Source organism: Rana temporaria, chromosome 2 (genome assembly GCF_905171775.1).
Source record: "Rana temporaria chromosome 2, aRanTem1.1, whole genome shotgun sequence".
Lineage (NCBI taxonomy): Eukaryota > Metazoa > Chordata > Amphibia > Anura > Ranidae > Rana > Rana temporaria.
This window is the reverse complement of record NC_053490.1, coordinates 470,456,763-470,478,125: the sequence shown is the minus strand read 5'-3', so window position 1 is coordinate 470,478,125 and position 21,363 is coordinate 470,456,763. Positions and strand designations below refer to the sequence as shown.

Below are 21,363 nucleotides of genomic sequence, written 5' to 3'. Positions count from 1 at the left end.
TGCAAAGTGAAGTTGCACACTGCAAGTGCAGTTGCTCCAGAGCTTAGTAAATGAGCAGACGCTCTGCTAACTTTTATCAGCCAATCATGTGCAGGCAAAAATGCAGTTTTATCAGCCAATCATGTGCAGGCAAAAATGCAGTTTTTTTATTTTTCTTGCATGTGATTAGGTATTCTTTGCAAAGTGAAGCTTTACCTCATTTTCTAACTTCTGGAGCAACTGCACTTGCAGCGTGCAATTGCACTTCGTAAGGAGCACAGCCTATTGGCCTTTAGTAAATCAACTCCATAGTGTGTACCTGGCTTTAGATGGCAGTTGTTAAGGCTGGTAAAGATTGGAGGGTTTAGATTTGCCTTTAAACAATTGCAGCAACAGTTTTTTTTTTTCCATTTTGGGATAAAGGTTTCACATAAACCATTGTAAGCATTCCTGTGAGGCCTCGTACACACGGCCGAGGAACTCGACGTGCCAAACACATCGAGTTCCTCGGCCAATTCAGCCCTGAAGCCGCCGAGGAGCTCGGCGGGACGAGAGCTCCCATAGAACAACGAGGAAATAGAGAACATGTTCTCTATTTCATCGCCGAGTTCCTCGTCGGCTTTCTCGGCCGAAAGTGTACACACGACCAGTTTCCTCGGCAGAATTCAGCCAGAAACTCGGTCGGAAGCTGAATTCTGCCGAGGAAACTGGTCGTGTGTACGGGGCCTCAGTGTTAAATGGTTTGTCTCAACCCTCTAACTGTCTCTTTTGCTGGACAGTTTGGTCTTTTAACCACCTCCCATCCAGGCCCATTCTGACACTTTGCTCCTACATGTAGGAATCAATTTTGTTGCTATAAAATTACTTAGAACCCCCAAACATTATATATATATATATATATATATATATATATATATATATATATATATATATATATATATATATATATATATATATATATATATATATATATATATACAGTATATATATATTAGCAGAGGCCCCGTAGAATAAAATGATGGGTGTTGCAATTTATTATGTCACACAGTATTTTTGAAGCAGCGGTTTTTAAAAAGCAAATTGTTTGGGGGAAAAACACTTTCATAAATAAAAAAATAAAAAAACACTAAAGTTAGCCCAATTTTTTGTATAATGTGAAAGATGATGTTACGCTGAGTAAATAGATACCTAACATGTCACGCTTTAAAATTGTCTATGGAATGGCGGCACTCTACGGTGCTTAAAACTCACCATAGGCGACACTTTAAACGTCTTTGCAGGTTACCTGTTTAGAGTTGCACAGAAGGTCTGGTACTAGAATTTGCGTGTAAGCACGGTGGGACCAGTGTGATTTAAATGTTTATTTTATTTTTATTTATTTTATACAACATTTATTTTTATTAACTTTATTGTCACAAGGGATGAACAACGTCCCTTGTGACAGCGTGGGCCGTGACAAGTCCTCTCCTCTAGCCTCCCATGCAGGCGATCAGGCACAGATTGGTCTGATTGGCTGCTTTGCTGGACGCTGGCAGCCAGGTAAACAAAGAGGCGCAACCGAAAGTGACGGACTACTTGTCTCTCCTGGTTTCCGGGGTTACAGAGAGAGGGGACAGCGTCAGTTCCTCTTTCTCTGTTCAGGGCAGCAATCGCTGCTAAGAAAAAAAAGAACTTCTGCCTTTGCAACTACTTGGATTAAGGATTGGTACTTTGCAATATATTATTTTTTTGAGTTTAGAAATGCTTTAACAGACCAAAGGGGAAAATAAAAGATGTTCCATTTTGGAGCTTATATATCCTTTTACACAATTTTTGATCAGTTTTCTTTGAGTTTCATGTCCTGCATCAAACATATGTCCCAGTGTTTATCCTATTGCTTTTATATTTTTGAACTTTAGTCAAAAAGAAGGAGATAAAGAACTCTAGGTCTGTTTTCAATTCATTCTTTGGCATAGAATTATTAGTATAGAACCCATGAAAATACGGTTCTTCTTAAGCCTGACTCATTGTTGTTGGTGTGCACCCCAGTGACAAAGCCAATGTTATATTTAATTTTGTTTGAAACTATGAGGCGAGCTTTTATTGTAAGCCTAGCACTGAGTATATCACAAAGATAAGCTTACTGTCGCTATAGCACTTGTCGTTTCATGCAGTAAATCAAAGTCTCAGCTTTCAAATCCAAAAATAATAACAAATCGAGAAAATATCAGCTTCAGTTACAAAAGCGCATTGTGCTTTTCACCAAAGGTTCAAGTCGGGTGACTGAATGAATTACAAATAAAAAAAAAGGATTATGAAAAGATTATTATTAGTTTTAATTATATCTGTTTTTCTTTTTCCTTTTTCTTTTTTTTCTTTCTCCAGGAACATGAACAGCTCAGCTATTCCTCCACTAGATCCAAGGCGCCCAGCGTTATAATCACAGGCCTGAAGCCATCCACCAAGTATATATTTCACATTCGAGTCAGAACCGCTGCAGGATACAGCGGCTACAGTCATAAGTTTGAATTTGAAACTGGAGATGAAAGTGAGTTTAATTAACCCGAGTGTGTTGTATTTGAAATATCAGATTTGAACATGCTGCCTTTTATGTGACTCTACACTTATTAAAAATGCAAATGTGTCATCTTTTATTTTATTTTTTTACACAGTACAACTTTATTCAAAATATCCATGAGTATATAGACAATAATAGTTATTCATTTTTTTTTTTTCAAGAATCTAATTTATAACTGACACACCAATCCACGCTCTTGTTTTTGACAAATACCGATCTCTCATAAGACTTTTGACTTGAGTTCGGAAAATAGAGATTGTGAGCAAGTATGATTACAAATATCACCAAGCTGAACGTTCTGTAATCTCTAATGTCTCTTCATATTGTGGGAGGGCTGAGACTTCTGATGAGGAATAAATTCTGATTTATAAGGGAGTGCTTTGTCAATAAACCATATTTTTGTATTTATTTTTCACTAATATTGCTTTAATAATCACGAAACAGACCAATTTCATTCTGTTCCGTAACTAACTAACTTTATGATAAGATATGTTATGTTCCTCTGAAGAAGTGGATATAGATCCAGGAAACATGTCAGGAACTAGTTTGAATCGCATAATCGCATAAATCAATACTCATATGTTATGAATATGACTTAAAGCCGAGGTTCGGATGATTTTTTTTTTAAAAGCCAGCAGCTACAAATACGGCAGCTGCTGACTTTTAAAAAATGGACACTTACCTGTCCAGCGCACCCGCAATGTCAGCAGCCGAGGCTGAGCAATCACTCGTTTCTTGGCTGCTTCCGCCGCCATCCTTGGTGAGGGAATCAGGAAGTGAAGCCTTGCGGCTTCACTGCACGATTCCCTACTGCGCATGCGCGAGTATCGTGGCGCACCATCACTGGTTCCCGCTCTCTCCTGGGAACAGTGTTTCCCAGAAGATAGCGGGGGGGGGGTGACGTCACAGGCTGGATTCCCTGCGTGGATCCGAACCCGAAAGTGGTGCAAATATCTGTCTCAGACAGGTATCTGCACCCCCCTCCCCCATGAAAGGTACCAAATGTGACAGCGGAGGGGGGGGATCCAAAAAGCGGAGGTTCACTTTTTGTGTGAACCTCCGCTATATACAGCCGTGGCCAAAAGTTCAGAGAATGACACATATATACATTTTCACAAATTCTGCTGCAGTGTTTTTAAGATCTTTTTGTCAGATGTTACTTTGGTATACTGAAATATAATTGTAAGCATTCCATAAGTGTCAAAGGCTTTTATTGACAATTCCATTAAGTTTATACAAAGAGTCAATATTTACAGTGTTTTTTTTTTCCATTCAATTTTAAGTTTATTTTCAATAAAAGTACATACATTTGTATTATATCAGCAGTATACAAATCAATAATATACAGAAAACAGTAAAGCAAGTACATTACTCCACATATTAGACATTCCTGTCATAGTAACTGTCCATCACATCTATCCATTTCTCATGTCCTTCACCATACGGTGAGATTAAGACAGTTCATATAAGCAAAGGAGAAAAATTAGGTGTAACTAATAATTTATAATTAAATAAAATAACAATTTAATATGCTATATGATCCCTTAGGGCTATCGTTACCACACAATAAATTATATATAAGAAAAAAAAAATCCCCATGTGTGTACTAGACCTAAGTTCACGGAACAAATAAAGGATAGGATTTCTGGAGAACAATAACCTCTCCGACACCCCCAACGGGAACTGCCTGTGTCCAAGAGATCAAGCAACCCCTTCAATCCCCCCTCCCTCCCTCTAATAGTTTTTATTAAAACCCACCGGTTTCTATAATCATATATTCTCTAAACCCTCCTCAAACCTAATATCCCCAAAAGTTTGGTGTAATCCTTTAAAAACCTAAACATAGGTAAATACAAATGTTTATAATATATTTTTTTTTTTTCTTTCCTAAACATAACACCCTGAGACTGAGAAATAGTGAGGATTCTATCCTCATAGATAAGACAACGAGAAATAATCACAGAAAAATCAAAGAAAGGAAGAGAAAAGAGAAAAAGAAAAAGATATGGCAGCCTGCCTGCCAATGAACACCATCATCTTTAGGATATAAATGTCTTCACAGCCTTCACGGGGTAAAAGATATTCCCATAAATTTCATCCAAGGCTCCCATATTTCATGGAAAAGAGTAGACATATCCAACATGGAACAAACCCTCTTTTCTTGTTCCATGATCCATGTAACCTTTTGTTTCATATACCTGATGGAGACAGTAGTTTTTTTCCACGCAGCTGCGATTGTGATCCTGGCACCCGTCAGAATGTATTGGATGAGTTTTCTAGTAACCTTGGAGGTCTGGGGTAACATTCCGTTAAGTAAAGCAATAGTGGGGGATTGATGTAAGTTACATCCTGTGACTCGTCTTATTATGTTAAACACCTTATTCCAGTATCCCCGTATTTTGGGACATTCCCACCATATATGTACCATAGACCCCAGTCCCTGACAACCTCTAAAGCATAGGGGCGAGGTTGACGGATACATGGAAGCCAGTTTAACAGGAACTAAATACCACCTAGTATAAATTTTTACATTAGCCTCTACAAGGGATATATTCACATATCCTTTAATGGATCTAGTATAGTTATTACACCAGTCAGATAAATCCCAAGTGTTATTAAGTTCCTTTTCCCAGGCCAACATATGAGGTAATTTGGTACAATTATTAGCAAGAGATCGATATATGATTGAAATATTTCCCTTCCTGATCAAACCCTGATCACAATTACTTTCATAAGGTGTCAATAATCCAGAGATCGAGACACTATCCCATAGGCTTTGTGCATAATCATGTAGTTGGGAAAATCTTAGTTTTTCTGAGACAGGAAGATCTAGCTTGGCTATGAAGTGTTGTTCAGGAAGTGGACCTGAGCGTGAAAAAAAACGACCTATACGATACAACCCTTTATCATGCCACCATTTGAAAGAATCTATATCAATTTTAGTAACAAAGAGTGGGTCTAGAAAAACGCTTGATAAAGGCCTGCCTTTAGAAATTAGAGAGGGATTGTTTTTAAGTGAATCCCATAAAACTAAGGTTTGAGAAAGAGTCGGAGATAATATAGAAGGCCTATTCTTGGTAGGACTCCACATCAACTCCTCTATCGTTAGATTCGGGGTCGCCTGCTCTTCTATATCTAACCAGTCAGGGCGTTCATGTTTAAGAAAGGTTTCCGATAATTGTGCCAATCTCGCTGATTGATAATACCATAATAAGTTGGGTACCCCCAGACCACCCTGTTCAGGTAAGTTATAGAGAGTGCGAGATGGAAGGCGTGGACCCTTGTTGTTCCAAATAAACTTGGTAATCTTTCCTTGAAAAGATTTTAGATGACTTTTAATTATCGGTATGGGTAATGATCTAAAAAGATACAAAAGCCTAGGGAGAAGAGTCATCTTTACCGAGTTAATTCTACCAATCCAACCTATATTCTGAGTACCCCAATCTTTCAAATCTTTCTCAAGTTTTCTATACATAGGGGGATAATTGGCCAAATACAAATTTTGGATGTTGGGGGTCAAATAGATACCCAGGTATTTGATATAAGAGGTGTCCCATTTGAATCCATAATCTTTCTTCAGTAAAGAAACCGTGGATTCAGAGAGAGAAACATTGAGGGCCCTAGACTTGGCCACATTCACAGTTAGACCTGAAACCATAGAGAATTTGTCTAAAAGAGAATATATTTCTGGTATGGATGTGTCTGGATCAGTTAAAAACAATAAAAGGTCATCTGCAAATAAGGCACATTTATGCTCCTTTTTGGCACATCTAACTCCCCTGATGTTTGTGTTTTCACGAATAGCTATGGCCAGGGATTCCATAACTATTGCAAACACCAGGGGAGACAGAGGACAACCCTGCCTAGTACCCCTATGAATCTCAATAGGTTCCGAAAAAATACCCTGAAAGCGTATATTAGCTTTAGGGTGAGAGTAAAGTGCAGATAAGACTCCAAGAAATTTCGTGCCAAACCCCCAACGTTTCATCACTTCGAACATGAATGGCCATGATACTGAGTCAAATGCTTTCTGAAGATCTATAGAAAGAAGCATTCCCCTTTGATTAGTATCACCAGTCCAACCCGAGTTCAAAATAGAGATCAGATCCACAGCCCTCCTAACCTGATCAGGACCTTGCCTTCCAGCGATGAAGCCTACTTGATCTTTACTAACATACTGGCCAATGAAAGAGGACATTCTATTGGCCATTATCTTAGTGAGTATCTTAAGATCGTTATTAATGAGAGATATAGGTCTATAGTTTTCCACCAGGCTATGGTCTTTTTCTGGCTTAGGGATAACCGAAATATAAGCCAAATTAAGTTGCCTGTCTATGGGAACTCCACCGGTCATGTGGTTGAAAAATCTAACCATGTAGGGTGTCAAAATGCTCGAATATGATTTATAATATGCACTTGAAAACCCATCAGGGCCCGGGGCTTTATCTAATTTTAGATTTTTAATCACTAACGATATTTCTTCAGCGGATATGGGAGACTCCATTACTTCTCTATGAATTTCAGTCAATCGAGGAAGTTTCAGATTGTCCAGAAAATCATCCATTCCCACTGAAGAAAAATCAGCAGCGGATGCATAAAGCTTAGAAAAGAAGTCCTGAAAGGCCTCCATTATCTTCCTAGGATTCAGGGTGAAAGAACCATCACTCATTCTTATTTTAGGGAGAGTCCGTGATTGAAATCTAGGTGACAATTTATGAGCTAGCATTGGGCCTATTTTATCTTTAAATTTATAGAAATTAGCACCAGTCCATTTCAAGTCTTCCCCTGCTTTAGTTGTAAGTACCAAATTCAAGGCAGATCTAGCTGCATCAAGTGCCTGAATTGGAAAGTTAAGAGGATCAGATTTATGTTTTTTACGGAGTTCTAAATAGTTGTTTTCCAGTCTCCTTATGTCCAGGTTCCTTTGTTTCTTGAGGTTAGCGGCCACTTGTATTATTTTGCCCCTGATAAAGGCCTTGTGGGCAGCCCACAAAGTTTCAGGGGATACATCATCTGTATCATTATGCTCAAAATATTCTAAAAGAGATCGCTCAATATCCTTCATTAAGATAGGATCCTTCAAAATAGACCTATTAAGTGTCCAATGAGATATTTTAGGAGAAGTGTCCTCTCTCCTCAGTGACAAATGAACCATCGAGTGATCTGACCATGGAACATCAACTATATGAGACTCAATGGCAGCTGGGATGTGATGGTTAGAGATTAATATATGATCTATACGAGAATATGAATGGTGAGGGTTAGAATAGTGAGTATAATCTTTAGTTTTGGGGTTCAACTCCCTCCAAATGTCAGTCAATCTAGACTGATGTAGAATGCGTGCTACTTGCAAACTAATTTTAGTTGGTCTGATGATTCCATTAATAGAAGGTTTGGATTTATCCAATCCTGCATCGAAAGCTAGGTTAGAGTCCCCACCCATAAGAACGATCCCCTCCATATATGGACGAAGGGTATCAAGCATCTGTGAAAAAAACTTTTTCTGACCTCTGTTAGGAGCATAATAAGAAATAAATGTGTACAGTCTTCCATCAAGGGTACCCTGTATCAAAAGAAACCTACCTTCCGGATCTCCAAATTCTTTAATCAGGTTAAAATTACAATACCTAGAAAACAGAATGGCCACACCCTTAGTTTTGTTTTCTGCTTTAGCAAGATAAAATAACGGAAAGTGGGCATGCAAAAAGGAGGGGTTATATCGTTTAGGAAAGTGGGTTTCTTGAAGGAAAACCACATCTACACGGAGAGACTTGTATACTTGAAAGGCTGTGCGCCTCTTAGTAGGAGAATTCAACCCCTGAGTGTTGTGAGTAACAACACTAAGGGGTTTAGATACATCATTCGATCCAGCCATAAGTCTCATCATCATCGACGGACAGGCAGAACCATATAGATATTACCAGTAGTTCCGTAAATATGAGCATCGGCAGGCAGGCTGAAGAGAAGAGGAGAATTTGAGGAAGAAAGAAAAAGAAATATAAAGAAGAGATAAAAAAAGAAAAATAAAAAAACATAGTGCACAACAAACTATCAGATCGTGCAAGTTCAATTCGTAACCAAGAATGAGGGAAGAGATTGATTCTCCTTCCCTCATTCAAACAAGAAATTTTAGCATAGTCCCATAAAAGGACTATATTCTTACCCATTGGGTCGACAAAGTGTCGACACAAGAGATAAGTTGAGGTTTAATACCTCACCGTCGTCAGTTGTCGACAAATTAAAAGATTACATCTAAAAACAATTTTCAAGAAAAAAGGCATTTTGAATCAGATGATGACCAGAAAAAAAGAGGAGAAAAATCTAAAGAAAAACTGCATTCAACCAGGTATTCAAACCCGGAATCTCTTTTTTTTTTTTCCCCTCTTTTTTTTTTTTTTCAAAAAGCATCCGTTAAAAAATTCATCTGAATCAAAGAATAAGAGAAACGTCCTGGGTAAGTCTATTCAATATTCAGGGGACTTGGTCACCTCCAATTTTCCTGTATTTGACCTTGTTCCATGGATTCTGAGTCGGACTAGTAGGAGTGTTTCTCTTGGTAGATTGAACTGGAGGTGGAGTAGTGTCCATGGCAGGTTCAAGAGAAATAATTTTCAGATCAAACAGAAGTCTTTCACCCTCTTGGAAACTATGGATCACATGGTTTCTACCATTATAATTGAATTTTATAGATTCAGCATATATTTACAGTGTTGATCTTTCTTTTTTAAGACCTCTGCAATTCACCCTGGCATGCTGTCAATCAACTTCTGGGCCACATCCTGACTGATGGCAGCCCATTCTTGCATAATCAATGCTTTGAGTTTGTCAGAATTTGTGTTTTTTTTTGTTCACCTGCCTCCTGAGGATTGACCCCAAATTGTCAATCGGATTAAGGTCTGGGGAGTTTCCTGGCCATGGACCCAAATATTGATGTTTTGTTCCCCAAGCCACTTAGTTACAGTGGTGACTGGTGTTTTTTTTGGGGGGTGGCAAACAACAACCACCACCCCCACTGGCTGTCTGCCGGTCAGTCCTCTGGCACTTACCCCATCTAGGTGGTGGGCATCGGGTAGCGGTGGGCATCTGACATCAGGCATCGGTGGGCATCACGCATCAGACAACGGCAGGCATTGGCTGATCATCTGTCCTTTCAGCTAATCGGTTGTCGGGGTCTCAGACCTGCTTCCTGATTGGCTGGGATGAGGAATATTCATTAGCTTATGCAACACACCTAGATGGGCTCTGGAAGCAATGCTCTGCGTCAGGAGACCACCTTATTTTAAAGCCTATTAGAGCCTCTGGCTCTAACCAGGTGCTTCAAAAAAACACCCCTGCAACTGTAATTAATGAGCCTGGCATCCTGCAAGGGGCCATATGCATGAATAGGAGGGTGGTGGCATGGATAGGGGGTGGCGTCCATGTGCCCTTAATAGACGGGCGGGCCCTGCTTAGTTATCACTGATTCACTTTTGTCTTTTGGCAAGGTGGTCCATCATGCTGGAAAAGGCATTGTTCTTCACCAAACAGTTTTTTGATGGTTCAGAGAAGTTGCTGTCGGAGGATGTTTTTGTACCATTCTTTACTCATGGCTGTGTTCTTAGGCAAAATTGTGAGTGAGCCCACTTCCTTGGCTGAGAAGCAACCCCACACATGAATGGTCTCAGGATGCTTTACTGTTGGCTTGACACAGGACTGATGGTAGCGCTCACCTTTTCTTCTCCGGACAAGGCTTCTTCTGGATGCCCGAAACAATCAGAAAGGGGATTAATCAGAGAAAATTACTTTACCCCAGCCCTCAGCAGTCCAATCCCTGTACCTTTTGCAGAATATCAACCTCTCCCTGATGTTTTTAATGGAGAGAAGTGGCTTCTTGCTGTCCTTCTTGACACCAAGCCATTCTTCAAAAGTCTTCACCTCACTGTGTGTGCAGATGCAATCACACCTGTCTGCTGCCATTCCTGAGCAAGCTCTGCACTGGTGTGCCCCGATCCCGCAGCTGAACCAACTATAGGAGATGGTCCTGGAGCTTGCTGGACTTTCTTTGGCGCTCTGAAGCCTTTTTCACAAATGCAGTGTAAATGTTTTTTATGGGATTAAGTTAATTTTCATTTCAAAGAGGGACTTTGAAATTAATTCAATTCATCTGATCACTCTTCATAACATTCCAGAGTATATGTAAATTGCCATCATAAAAACTGAGGCAGCAGACTTTGTGAAAATGTATACGTTCATGTGAGGTAAAACGCTTTAGCCAGAAGGCATTTCTTTTCCATGGGGCCCTGGGCAGGTAAGAGGCCGGGCGGGTGACAAGATAGGTAACCAATTGGGAATGGTCAGACACCCCCCTAGGAAAGTATTCCTCCCTGGGGACCATATGTAGAACCTGCGGGGACCCCACGCCAGGGTCTATGCGGGATAGTGAGCCATGCTTGGTTGTCGGGTATCTAGCCCTCCACACATCAATCCAACCCACCTCCACCAGTAGTCGGCTCAAAACAGTGCCTCTGCCTCCCAGTGGTGGTTGGGCAGGCGGATGTCTATCCATTCTGGGATCCAGACAGCCATTGAAAGTCCCCATGATCATAATGGGAACGTCAGGTTTATCAACCAGGTAGGACAGGAGAAGCTGTAAAACCTCCCTAGAAAAGGGGGGGGGGTATATACACAAAGGCAAAGATCATCATCACAGTAAATACTTTGCAATACAGAAAAACATATCTCCCAAAGAGTCCACAGCTACGTCTATTTCCTGGTAGGCCAAGGATTTGTGCACCAGTACACTCACCCCCGGAGAATATGAGGTGTGAGTGGAGTGGTAGGCCTTGCCCACCCAGAAAAACCCCAGGAAACCAACGGTGTCCTTCATTAGGTGGGTCTCCTAGAATCCCACAATGGCAGGATGGAACTTTTTCAAGCAAGAGCATGGTACGTTTCAGCAGATCATGGACACCGCAAATGTTCCAAGTCATAATCGGGGTGGTGGCCATGGTGGGTAGAAAAAAGTTTCACAGCCGGGGGCTAAAGGCCACAGCATCAGACTCCTGTGCCAGAGGGCTGGGGCAGTCCTTCTGACCTGGGCGTAAGATTCGGTCAAAAGTTGGGCTGTAACGAGTGGGTACAACCACAAAAGTTGTCGGTAGGGGAACAGAGAGGAGAAGTACAACAAGTGGTGCAGCATTGTGAGCAACAGGAAAAATACAAACAGTCCTAAACAGACTCTTCGGGAACATGTAGCGGACCCGTCCAGGGAGGGGGAAAGCCACCTCCAGCCAACCCCAGTGAGTAAGCCTGTCAGGGAACCTGTGCCAACCAGGGAACTAAAGAACATGTCCCCTCAACTGGGACTCGGTATAGTTATAGGAGTCATAGTGGGTATAGATCAGCCACTGCAGCTCAGATTCCAGTGTAGGCAAACTTAAACTTCCAAAGCTCTTATCCAGCGCTAACAATGTAAAAAATTGTAAAGTCCCACTCTGTAAATGATAGACTTAACTTGTCTGCAGGTAACATACCGACCTTGAGGGATGGAGTTCAGGGCCTTAGTCTCCCATGTCCGCATCTTGGCGTCCTCTTAGGTCTTGCTCATTGCGATCTAGCCACTCGGCTGCCTCTGCGGCGGATTGAAAAAAGGTAGCTTGACCTCTAACTGTGACCTGCAGCTTGGCTGGGTATAGCATGGCATAGGTAACTTAAATTCTCTGCAGGCGCTTCTTCACCTTGGCAAATTTGGCTCTCCTGCGTTGCATCTCAGCCGAGAAATCCGGGTAGAATGATATCTTTGCTCCATTATAATGCACTGCTCCCTTTTCCCTGGCCAGTCTAAGTATGATCTCTTTGTCTTTGTAGTTTAAAAGCCTGGCCAGCATGGATCTGGGTGGATTGCCTGGGGGAAGGGGTCTAGGTGGCATGCGGTGTGCCCTTTCCACCGCGAACAGCGTGGTAAACGCCTCCTTGCTGAACATTTCCTGGAGCCTTGTTTCTGTAAAGGCTGTGGGGTCCCTACCTTCCACCCTCTCAGGGAGCCCCACGATGCGGACATTGTTTCTCCTTAGGCGGTTCTCAATGTCATTGGTTTTTGCGTTCGCCTGTGCTGATTGTTGTAGTGCAGATCTGGTATCTCTAGTGAGGGGTGTTAGCTCATCCTCCACCTCACTGATCTTTCCCTCTACAGCCGTGGTCCTCTCTCTAATTTTCTGGAGGTCATGTCTCAAAAGAGATACTGTCTGTGAGCTCCCCAAACTGCATCTTTAAGCCATCAACAGAGGCCGTCACAGAGGTTGTGCATCGCTGCACAGCACGCAGGATTTCACTCAATGTAGGCTGTGGTGTGCCATCTTGCAGCACAATCGAATACATCGGGTATATGGTCACAGGAATTCTCTAATGGCATTGTGTCATCCAGAGCACAGGCGCCATTTTGCTCCTGGGTCCCATGAGCCTGTGTCTGCGGTGGTGGGGGAAGAGAGCAGCTAGGACCTTGTAGCTTTTGGGCATAGTACAGCATGTCTCTGGGCTGCTCCTTCCCCTGCTGTTTCTGGGCTTTGGTAGACTTACCGCCCGACTCATGCTGTTTGTCTGCTCCACACACCGTTCTCTGGGACTGAGAGGAGACCCGGCCATTTGGGTGTCCATAGCCGCCGCAGCTGCAGCCCCTTTCTCGCTTTTGCGAGTCATTCGGGGCTCCGACGAATGCTGATTCTCCCTCCGGAGATGTAAGACTGAGACTTTGGACCGAGTGTCAGTGCGGGGGAAATGCAGGAATAGGGTCAAGGAAGGAAATGCAGGAATAGGGTCATGCCCGTCTAGGCCACGCCCCCTGTGCAAATGTAACAGATGATTTGTCATCAATTTTGAACCATGATCATTGAATGTCGGCCCATCTAATTTAAGTTTTAAACGTTCTACTAAAAAAGCTTTTAATTAGTAAGAATAAAAAGATCATAGTGATTAACGTAAAGAGTGGCAAGAGAGCACTGATAATGTGAGTATAGGATGGTAGAGAGGGAAAAGCCTTTGCAGAGACACCAGGGGATGATGTACTGAAAGAAATTAGGCTGTTCACTTTATAAGTGAAATTTCACTCTGCAGGAGAATTTTCCCCAGACGTTAGTGAATGTGGTGAAATTTCAACTTGATTACATTAAGGAACTTAGCAGAGCTTCACCTCATCCACTAAGCCCTGGAGAACATTCCCTTGCAAAGTGAACAGCCTATTTGCCTTTAGTAAATCAACTCCACTGGCAATTTGACCCATGCAGGCAAAGTGACAGTGTCGCTTTAAATTAGGCACTATTATTTAAAAAAAAATTATAATTATAATTATTTTGTAACAAGGAATGTTATCATGTAGAATTATTTAAAAGTTCCCTTTAAGCAACTTGCAGGCAGACAAGCATTTAACAAAATCCCTCTGTGTGCTAAATTGTACATTTCTTTATCCAGTAATAGGTAATTGACAAGCTGTATTAGGCCTTGTTCCCACCATCATACTATAGTGTAAAACCATGCGAGGGCCATGCTTGCCCACATTTGGATGTGCAGGTTTTCCATGCTTCCATATGCAGGCAATCCCATTCATTTCAGTTGGGTCACAGCGAGTGCACGAACACAGTCGTTGCTCCCAATTTGACAGCTGTGCCGGTGCACAGGCCTGAAGGCACACTGCCTGAAATTAATGGGACTACCGCAAGAGAGATGCACAGAACACCCTTGCCTTCCCATTCAGGCAAATACAATCCTTGCATTGCATATTCTAAAATACACTCATGTGAACAAGGCCTTAGCCAGTCAAACGAAGGATGCACACAGTTACCTGGAGTAAATTAAATGCATTGGCACAGCCGGCCTCCTGTGTACCTATCAGTCCTCTTGCAAGTCTGCCTTAAAGTGTATGTAAACCCTATTAATGAACTTCTCTTATTTGCTCATTTTGGAATGTACCATTGAAAACATATATCATGAAATTATTGTAAAGAGGACCCAGCTTAGAGATCTGATGAAGGTTGAAACAAGAGACATATTCAAAAATGTTAGAAAGGAGAGATATAAATGGGGGAACAAACCAGGGAAACATTTAGCCAAAATATCCAGGAAAAAAAAAAAAAAAAACTACATCGAAAAAATAAAGAATCAAGACGGCCTTATGAAATATAAGACGTCTGAAATAGCGGAATCCTTTCGGACTTTTTATAGCTCACTATATTCAATAAGAACTAAGGAAACACAAGAGCAAGAAAAGATGAGAAAAAGAAAAATCAGGGAATACTTAGAAGAAGCGAAATTACCTCAAATTTCTCAAAATGACATTGAATCCCTAGAGGCCCCAATAACTCAAGAAGAGGTACATAGAGCCTTCAGGGAAACCCCGAGCGGGAAAAGTCCAGGCCCCGACGGCTTGCCGATCAAATATTATAAAACATTTAGCGAACTCCTGGTTCCAGAGATATGTAACTATTTTAACAAAATAGGAGAGGAAGAAGAAATAAGAAAAGAATCTCTTTTGGCAAATATTTCTATTATCCCTAAAACGGGAAAAGATGGAACGTTGTGTTCCTCCTATCGTCCAATAGCACTGTTAAACGCAGACCTGAAAGTATACGCGAAAATATTAGCAACCAGGATAAAAGGTTTAATGCCGCAATTAATAAACTCAGATCAGGCGGGCTTTGTAGCAGGCAGAGAAGGAAGAGACAATAGTATAAGGACCCTGTTACTGTTACAACAAGACCCAAAAAAGAAACCCCCAGTCGTACTCATGTCCTTAGATGCCGAAAAAGCATTTGACAGAGTCGACTGGGGGTTTATGATGGAAACTTTACAAAAAATAGGCATGGGCCCAAGGTTCATGAAATGGGTAAAGAACCTGTACAGCTACCCGACGGCAAGGGTGAAGGTCAATGGGAGTGTGTCATCTGTGTTCAACATGGAAAACGGAACCAGACAGGGGTGCCCGCTCTCACCTCTCCTATATGTAATAGCTTTGGAACCGTTGTTAGCAAAAATCCGGGAAAACATGGGGATAGGAGGGGTGAGAGTGGGAGATGAAGAACACAAGGTGGCGGCGTATGCGGATGACATACTTCTATATCTGACCAAACCTAGAGTATCTCTCCCTAATGTTATAAAGGAAATAAAAAGATATGGAGAACTTTCAAATTTTAAAATAAACCCGATAAAAACGGTAATCTTGAATCTGGGGATAGAAAAAAAAGAAGCAGAAGAACTACAGAAAGAGTATCCATTTACATGGGAAAAAGAAGCTATAACGTACTTGGGTATAAAAATTACATCTAAAGTTGAAAAACTCTACTCGGCCAACTTTGTCCCCTTAATCAATGACATTAACCATGACCTGAAAAACCTAGCAAAAAAACATATCTCCTGGATAGGCAAGATTAATGCGTTTAAAATGATGATTTTACCAAAGATAACATACAAACTTCAAATGCTCCCAATAAAAATACCGCAAAGCTTCTTTAAAGTAATTAAAACAGTAATTTTGAAATATTTATGGGCAGGTAAAAAGGCTAGATTAAGCTATTCATTGTTGAGCTTGAAAAAAAAAGGAGGGGGGTTGGGGCTCCCCGATATAAAAAGATATTATTTTGCTGTAAACGTAGCTAGGATGGTAGAATGGACAAACGCACATACACAAAAAAAATGGGTACGTATGGAAGAAATATTAAGTGGGACACTATTAAATAGAAATGTATGGATACCACCGAAAATGAGGGAATTTAGCACGAACACACACAACATAACAAGGAACGTATTTAGGATATGGGACACAATATTGAGACGGGAAAAATGGGAGTATAACTCTCCATTAATCCCATTAGCAGGCACAAATTTTTTTCCACCAGGTAACGGAACACGTTTTGGAAAACACTTAGGGGAGAAAAAATTAAAAGATATTGTTACACGGGGAAAAATTAAACTTAGACAAGAGATAAAAATAGGGGAAGGGGAACAAAGCATGAGTGAATGGGAGTATATGCAGTTAAAACATTTTGTGAGCACACTACCACAACCAATTAGGGAAGACAAGACACTATATCCAATAGAAAAAATATGCAGCATGGACAAGCCCCTGATACACGGTATATCAAAGGTATACGGGATACTAACAGAACTCGAGGCCCAGGAAGCATTGCCCTTTTTAGAAAAATGGGAAAGCGACATTGGTAAAAAAATTGATAAAACACAAATGATAGGTGCAGTATATAACCATGCCGCGGACATTACCACCATAGAAGCAAATTATAAATGTATGGTGCGATGGCACATGACCCCATCAAGAATGAATAAGATCCACCCTAGAAATTCAGAGCTATGTTGGAGAAACTGTAAACAAAAAGGAACAACGCTACATATATGGTGGGACTGCCCGAGAATGCAGGAATATTGGAAAGAAATCTTGAAATATATCGCAGAAATAACAGGAGAGACGATTATATGTAGCCCGCTGACCTGTTTGTTTCACGGAACTGAAAAAACCAAAAAACAATATGGAACAACTCTGGTCCCAGTGTTGTTAAACGCAGCTAAGGCTCTGATCCCCAAAAATTGGTTACACCCAAAGAGGCCATCAATTAAAGAGTGGATAGAAAGGGTGGAATATATAGAAGAGATGGAGTATCTTGCCTGCAGAGAGTTAGGAGAAGAGGACAGAAACAGGATGGTTTGGGAAAAGTGGAAAGTGTTCAAATCCACAGAAAAGTTCGTCCAGGGAACGACAGAAGCAGAAAGATGAAAAACCACAAAGAAGATTGCATGGCACACAGATCCGGGGGGGGGGGGAAGGAAAAGGGGGGGAGGAAAAGGGGGGAAAAAAAAAGAAAAAAAAAAAAAAAAAGAAAAGGGGGGGAATAATAACGATATGCTAATGTAGTTAGATTCGTCAAGCGGGAAAACACCAACCTAACAGTTTAAAAATGTTAAATCCGTAATATCAAAAAAAAAAAAACACAAAAAAAAAAAAAAAAAAAAAAAAAAAAAAACCCACGAATGATGGGAAGCCGCAAGAGAGATGCTAAGGGCGGGCGAACCGTGAGCTAGCCTCTCGGCTATATGTGAGCAGAGTCTGACGTGAAAAGAGAAAGAAAAAAAAAAAAAAAAAAAAAAGAAAACATTTTTATTATATCTGTTTAATGGGTGCAAAAATACCTATTGACCAAGTAAGAATTTTAAAGAGGAAGTAAACTTCCCCTGCAAACTTTTACCTATAGGTAAGCCTATAATAAGGCTTACCTATAGGCATTGAAAATATCTCCTAAACCTGTACAGTTTAGGAGATATTTCCAGTGCATGCAGCCAGTGACATCACTGGTGCATGCGCTCTGAAGACACGGCCCACGCAGGCCCGTTCCTTCTGAGCCTGTGTCGTTAATGGCAGCTTCCGCATAGATGCGCAGGAGTCATGTCATCGCGCCCCTGGCCAATCACAGCGCTGGAGCCCGTGAACCCGGAAGAAGCCCTGGGAAAGATGTCTGCAACAGCTTCATTTTAAGGTAGGTATTTCATAATGAGCTAATATGCAATGCATACTAGCTCATTATGCCTTTGTCTTGCAGTCTTCTTTTAGGGGGGATGAATTTGTTTCAGAGGTTTAACAACCTCTTTAATGATGTCCCTAATAGAGCACCCCTTATCCAGTGCTCACTTCCAGTGTTATTCCAAGCATAATAAAGAGCCCTCCAAATCTTTATCTTGGCACTACAAAATGGTTAGCCTTTAAGTTGTGGAGATTGGAGAGTAGTTGGCAAGCGAAAACTGGGCAGCGATTACACCATTTAATCCAAATAAATGCTGCGTCTTGCCAGCCCACAATAGGATTTAAGGGCTGAGAGCATTTCTGGCAAATCTACAAGTATTTTTCTTTACTTGCAGGGATAAAACATGGGGAAATATGCATGTAATGCAGACAAAACATATACGGCATATGTCTTTTTTTTTTTTTTGCCCTGAAATACACTTGAAATGACATACTCGGGTAGTTCATAGATCATTTACAGGGAGAAAAAAACTAAAATAGACTCAACCTTTTAAAGTTGCAAGTGGGAAAAAATCACTTTATATTGGTGGTCAGTGAGAAGAAGGCCCCCTTGAAGTGCTAGCCAGAATGTCGCCCTTTTCGACAGTTAAAGTTAGTAAAAGATTGATGATGTCATGCTACTGGTGCTGGACCCGAAACTTTACAGGCACCATAACATGGGAGGCCTATCAGCCACAGCCTAAGGAATCCCCTCCATGACTACTATTTTTACACCTTTTGATGGGGTAGCAGGGCGCTTAGCCACAGAGGGTAGGGCAACACTAAAGCTAAACTCTCGGCAGATATAAAAGACACAAATGAATGCAGCTTCACAATCATTAACAGGGCCAGCACTAGCCTAGGAAACTGCCGTAGGCCCCATTCACACAAGGCGGACTCTGTCGCGGAATACGTCTAATTTTGGCGGATCGGATCGGGTCGGATGTCAGCGGACATGTCTCCGCTGACATCCGACGCTCCATAGAACTGCATGGAGCGGCCGTTCAGGTCCGCCGTCAAAACTGACAGGCGGACCTGAACGGTCCGTCCGTGTGAATAGGGCCTTAGGCCCCGTACACACGACCAGTTTCCTCGGCAGAATTCAGCTTCCGACCGAGTTTCTGGCTGAATTCTGCCGAGAAACCCGGCCGTGTGTACACTTTCGGCCGAGGAAGCCGACGAGGACCTCGGCGAGGAAATAGAGAACATGTTCTCTATTTCCTCGTTGTTCTATGGGAGAACTCGGCCCGCCGAGGTCCTCGGCGGCTCCAGGACTGAACTGGCCGAGGAACTCGATGTGTTTGGCACGTCGAGTTCCTCGGCCGTGTGTACGAGGCCTTAGTGTGACAGGATAGGGGGGTGGTAAAATCTGAATCGTCAGCCACTTGCTGGGGATTTGGATTGTTTGCCAGTTGTAGTGAATCAGCTTTTATGTATTCCATCTGTGTATTTAGCTGTGTTCCTGAGGTTTAGCTTTAAATATCGCCTTTACGGCCCAATTTAAATGAAATCCAGGGTCTGTAAAAAGGTAAAGTATGTTCCCGAATATTACAGTGACATAATGCTATTTTTTTTTTTTCGTAAGATGTTTCCAAATGTGTATATTTTACAGTATATTTAGCTATTGTTGTGAATATGACAATTCCCCAATGGTTTCTGTTTTCCATATTTTATATCTGTTCGTGAAGTGGGTTTTAAAGCGGTCATTTTTCTAACAGGGGAAAGAGATTGAATGAAACCAATTCAGAGTGCTTATTGTCTACGCTTACAATAGAATCTTCCCTTCAAAGTAAATATGCATTTAAAGGATTAATATCTGTTACGGTTAATGGTTGCTGAGTTGCATATCACGCTGCCTATATAAAATATAGGTCTCATTAAAATTGGAGTACTACAGCAGAAATGAACAGAGTGAACTGGTTACTTCAAGGATTTTTTTTTATATTTTTTTATCCAGAACACAATTTGTGCCACCTCGATAATTTACAATAGAATCAAATGCATCATTACTGGAGGCAGCCAGATATGGAAACCATTTCCATTTTTAAGTGATTATTAATAGAAAGTTACAAAGCAGATGCAGAAGTGGCTGACCCTGCATGACCACAGAGTTATTCTAAATCAATCACACTATGTATATATTATTATTTTTTCCCCTATACGTTATATTCTGCTAGAAAATACATATATGCAAATGCTTAATAGCCCTGTAGGGGCTAAAGAAGTGTTCAGCCGTGGTCTCATAAATAACAGCCTTACTGCATTGCATCAAGTAAGCACGGATTATTACTATTTCTAGCTGAGCATATAATTGGATAATCTTCTGTAACCCACTTTCTAGCAGAAAATCTGACACTATCTTTTTTCTGGACTGAGAACAGGTTACAGTGTAAGGTTGACTTAACATTTCCCTGCGAAATATCAGCTTCCTTTCATATATACTTGAAGAGGGTTTTTTTTTTTTTTGCACTTCCAAGTGCTATATTTTAACAGTTTTATTTTTTTATTTTTAGAGTGCTGTTAATAAAGTGATTGTAAATCCTCAATTTATTTTTTTATTAAAATAAAAAAGATTTGGTCTCTTACCTCCTCTTCTGGAATACCCCTCTGGTGCTCTCAGCTCTGGCGGGGTACCCCGCTCATATCCTATGGGTGTAACTATGCGGGAGTACTCTCAAGCCAGGCTGTGTGCATCCATAGAAACACATAGCATGGCTTGGCCAATGTCCCCCGCTCCCTCAGCATAAGATTTGACTGACAGCAGAAGTAGACACTTTAAAGTTGATCTTCACATAAGTAGGAGGGTGACACCACTTACAGGTAGGGATTAGAGTGGAGTCACCTTCCCACCCAAAGTAGGCTAATTGGATAGGAGAAGAAACACATTGACAAATTACAAACTCTGCTCACTCTCCTCCTGTCAGCTTGCTTACTGTCAGCACATGTGCCTGCAGCATAGGCTGATTGGCTCCTAGTGCTATCTTTCCCTCTGCCTGTGCTGCTGTGTACATGTTGACAGAGGCAGGCATTCTAATGGGTTCAGGTACTTTCTTAACCTCCCTAGCGGTATGATTCTTTCCGATTTTAGGTGCTGAAAGCGGTACAATTATTTTGCATGGAAAATTTGGCATTTTATATTGTAGGCCTTTAATTCTTAGGAATAACTCACTTAAATCTGACCAAACAAGAGTCTAGTAGACATCCCGGGTATGATAAAGTTTGAAACACAAAATCATAAATTATAATATAATACATAACTATAAATAATTATAACAAATAATAATAATAATAATAA

General features: G+C 41.1%; 1 protein-coding gene across 2 annotated transcripts in view; it reads left to right on the top strand.

Annotated features, from left to right (window-relative positions):
- Nucleotides 1-21,363, top strand: part of EPHA6 (EPH receptor A6) — a 1,141,406-nt gene that overhangs the window by 834,168 nt on the left and 285,875 nt on the right. For both annotated transcript variants that reach the window (XM_040338721.1, XM_040338722.1), the window contains exon 7: nt 2,344-2,506. In XM_040338721.1, the coding sequence (XP_040194655.1) occupies nt 2,344-2,506 (163 nt within the window). The remainder of the gene's footprint in view (nt 1-2,343; nt 2,507-21,363) is intronic.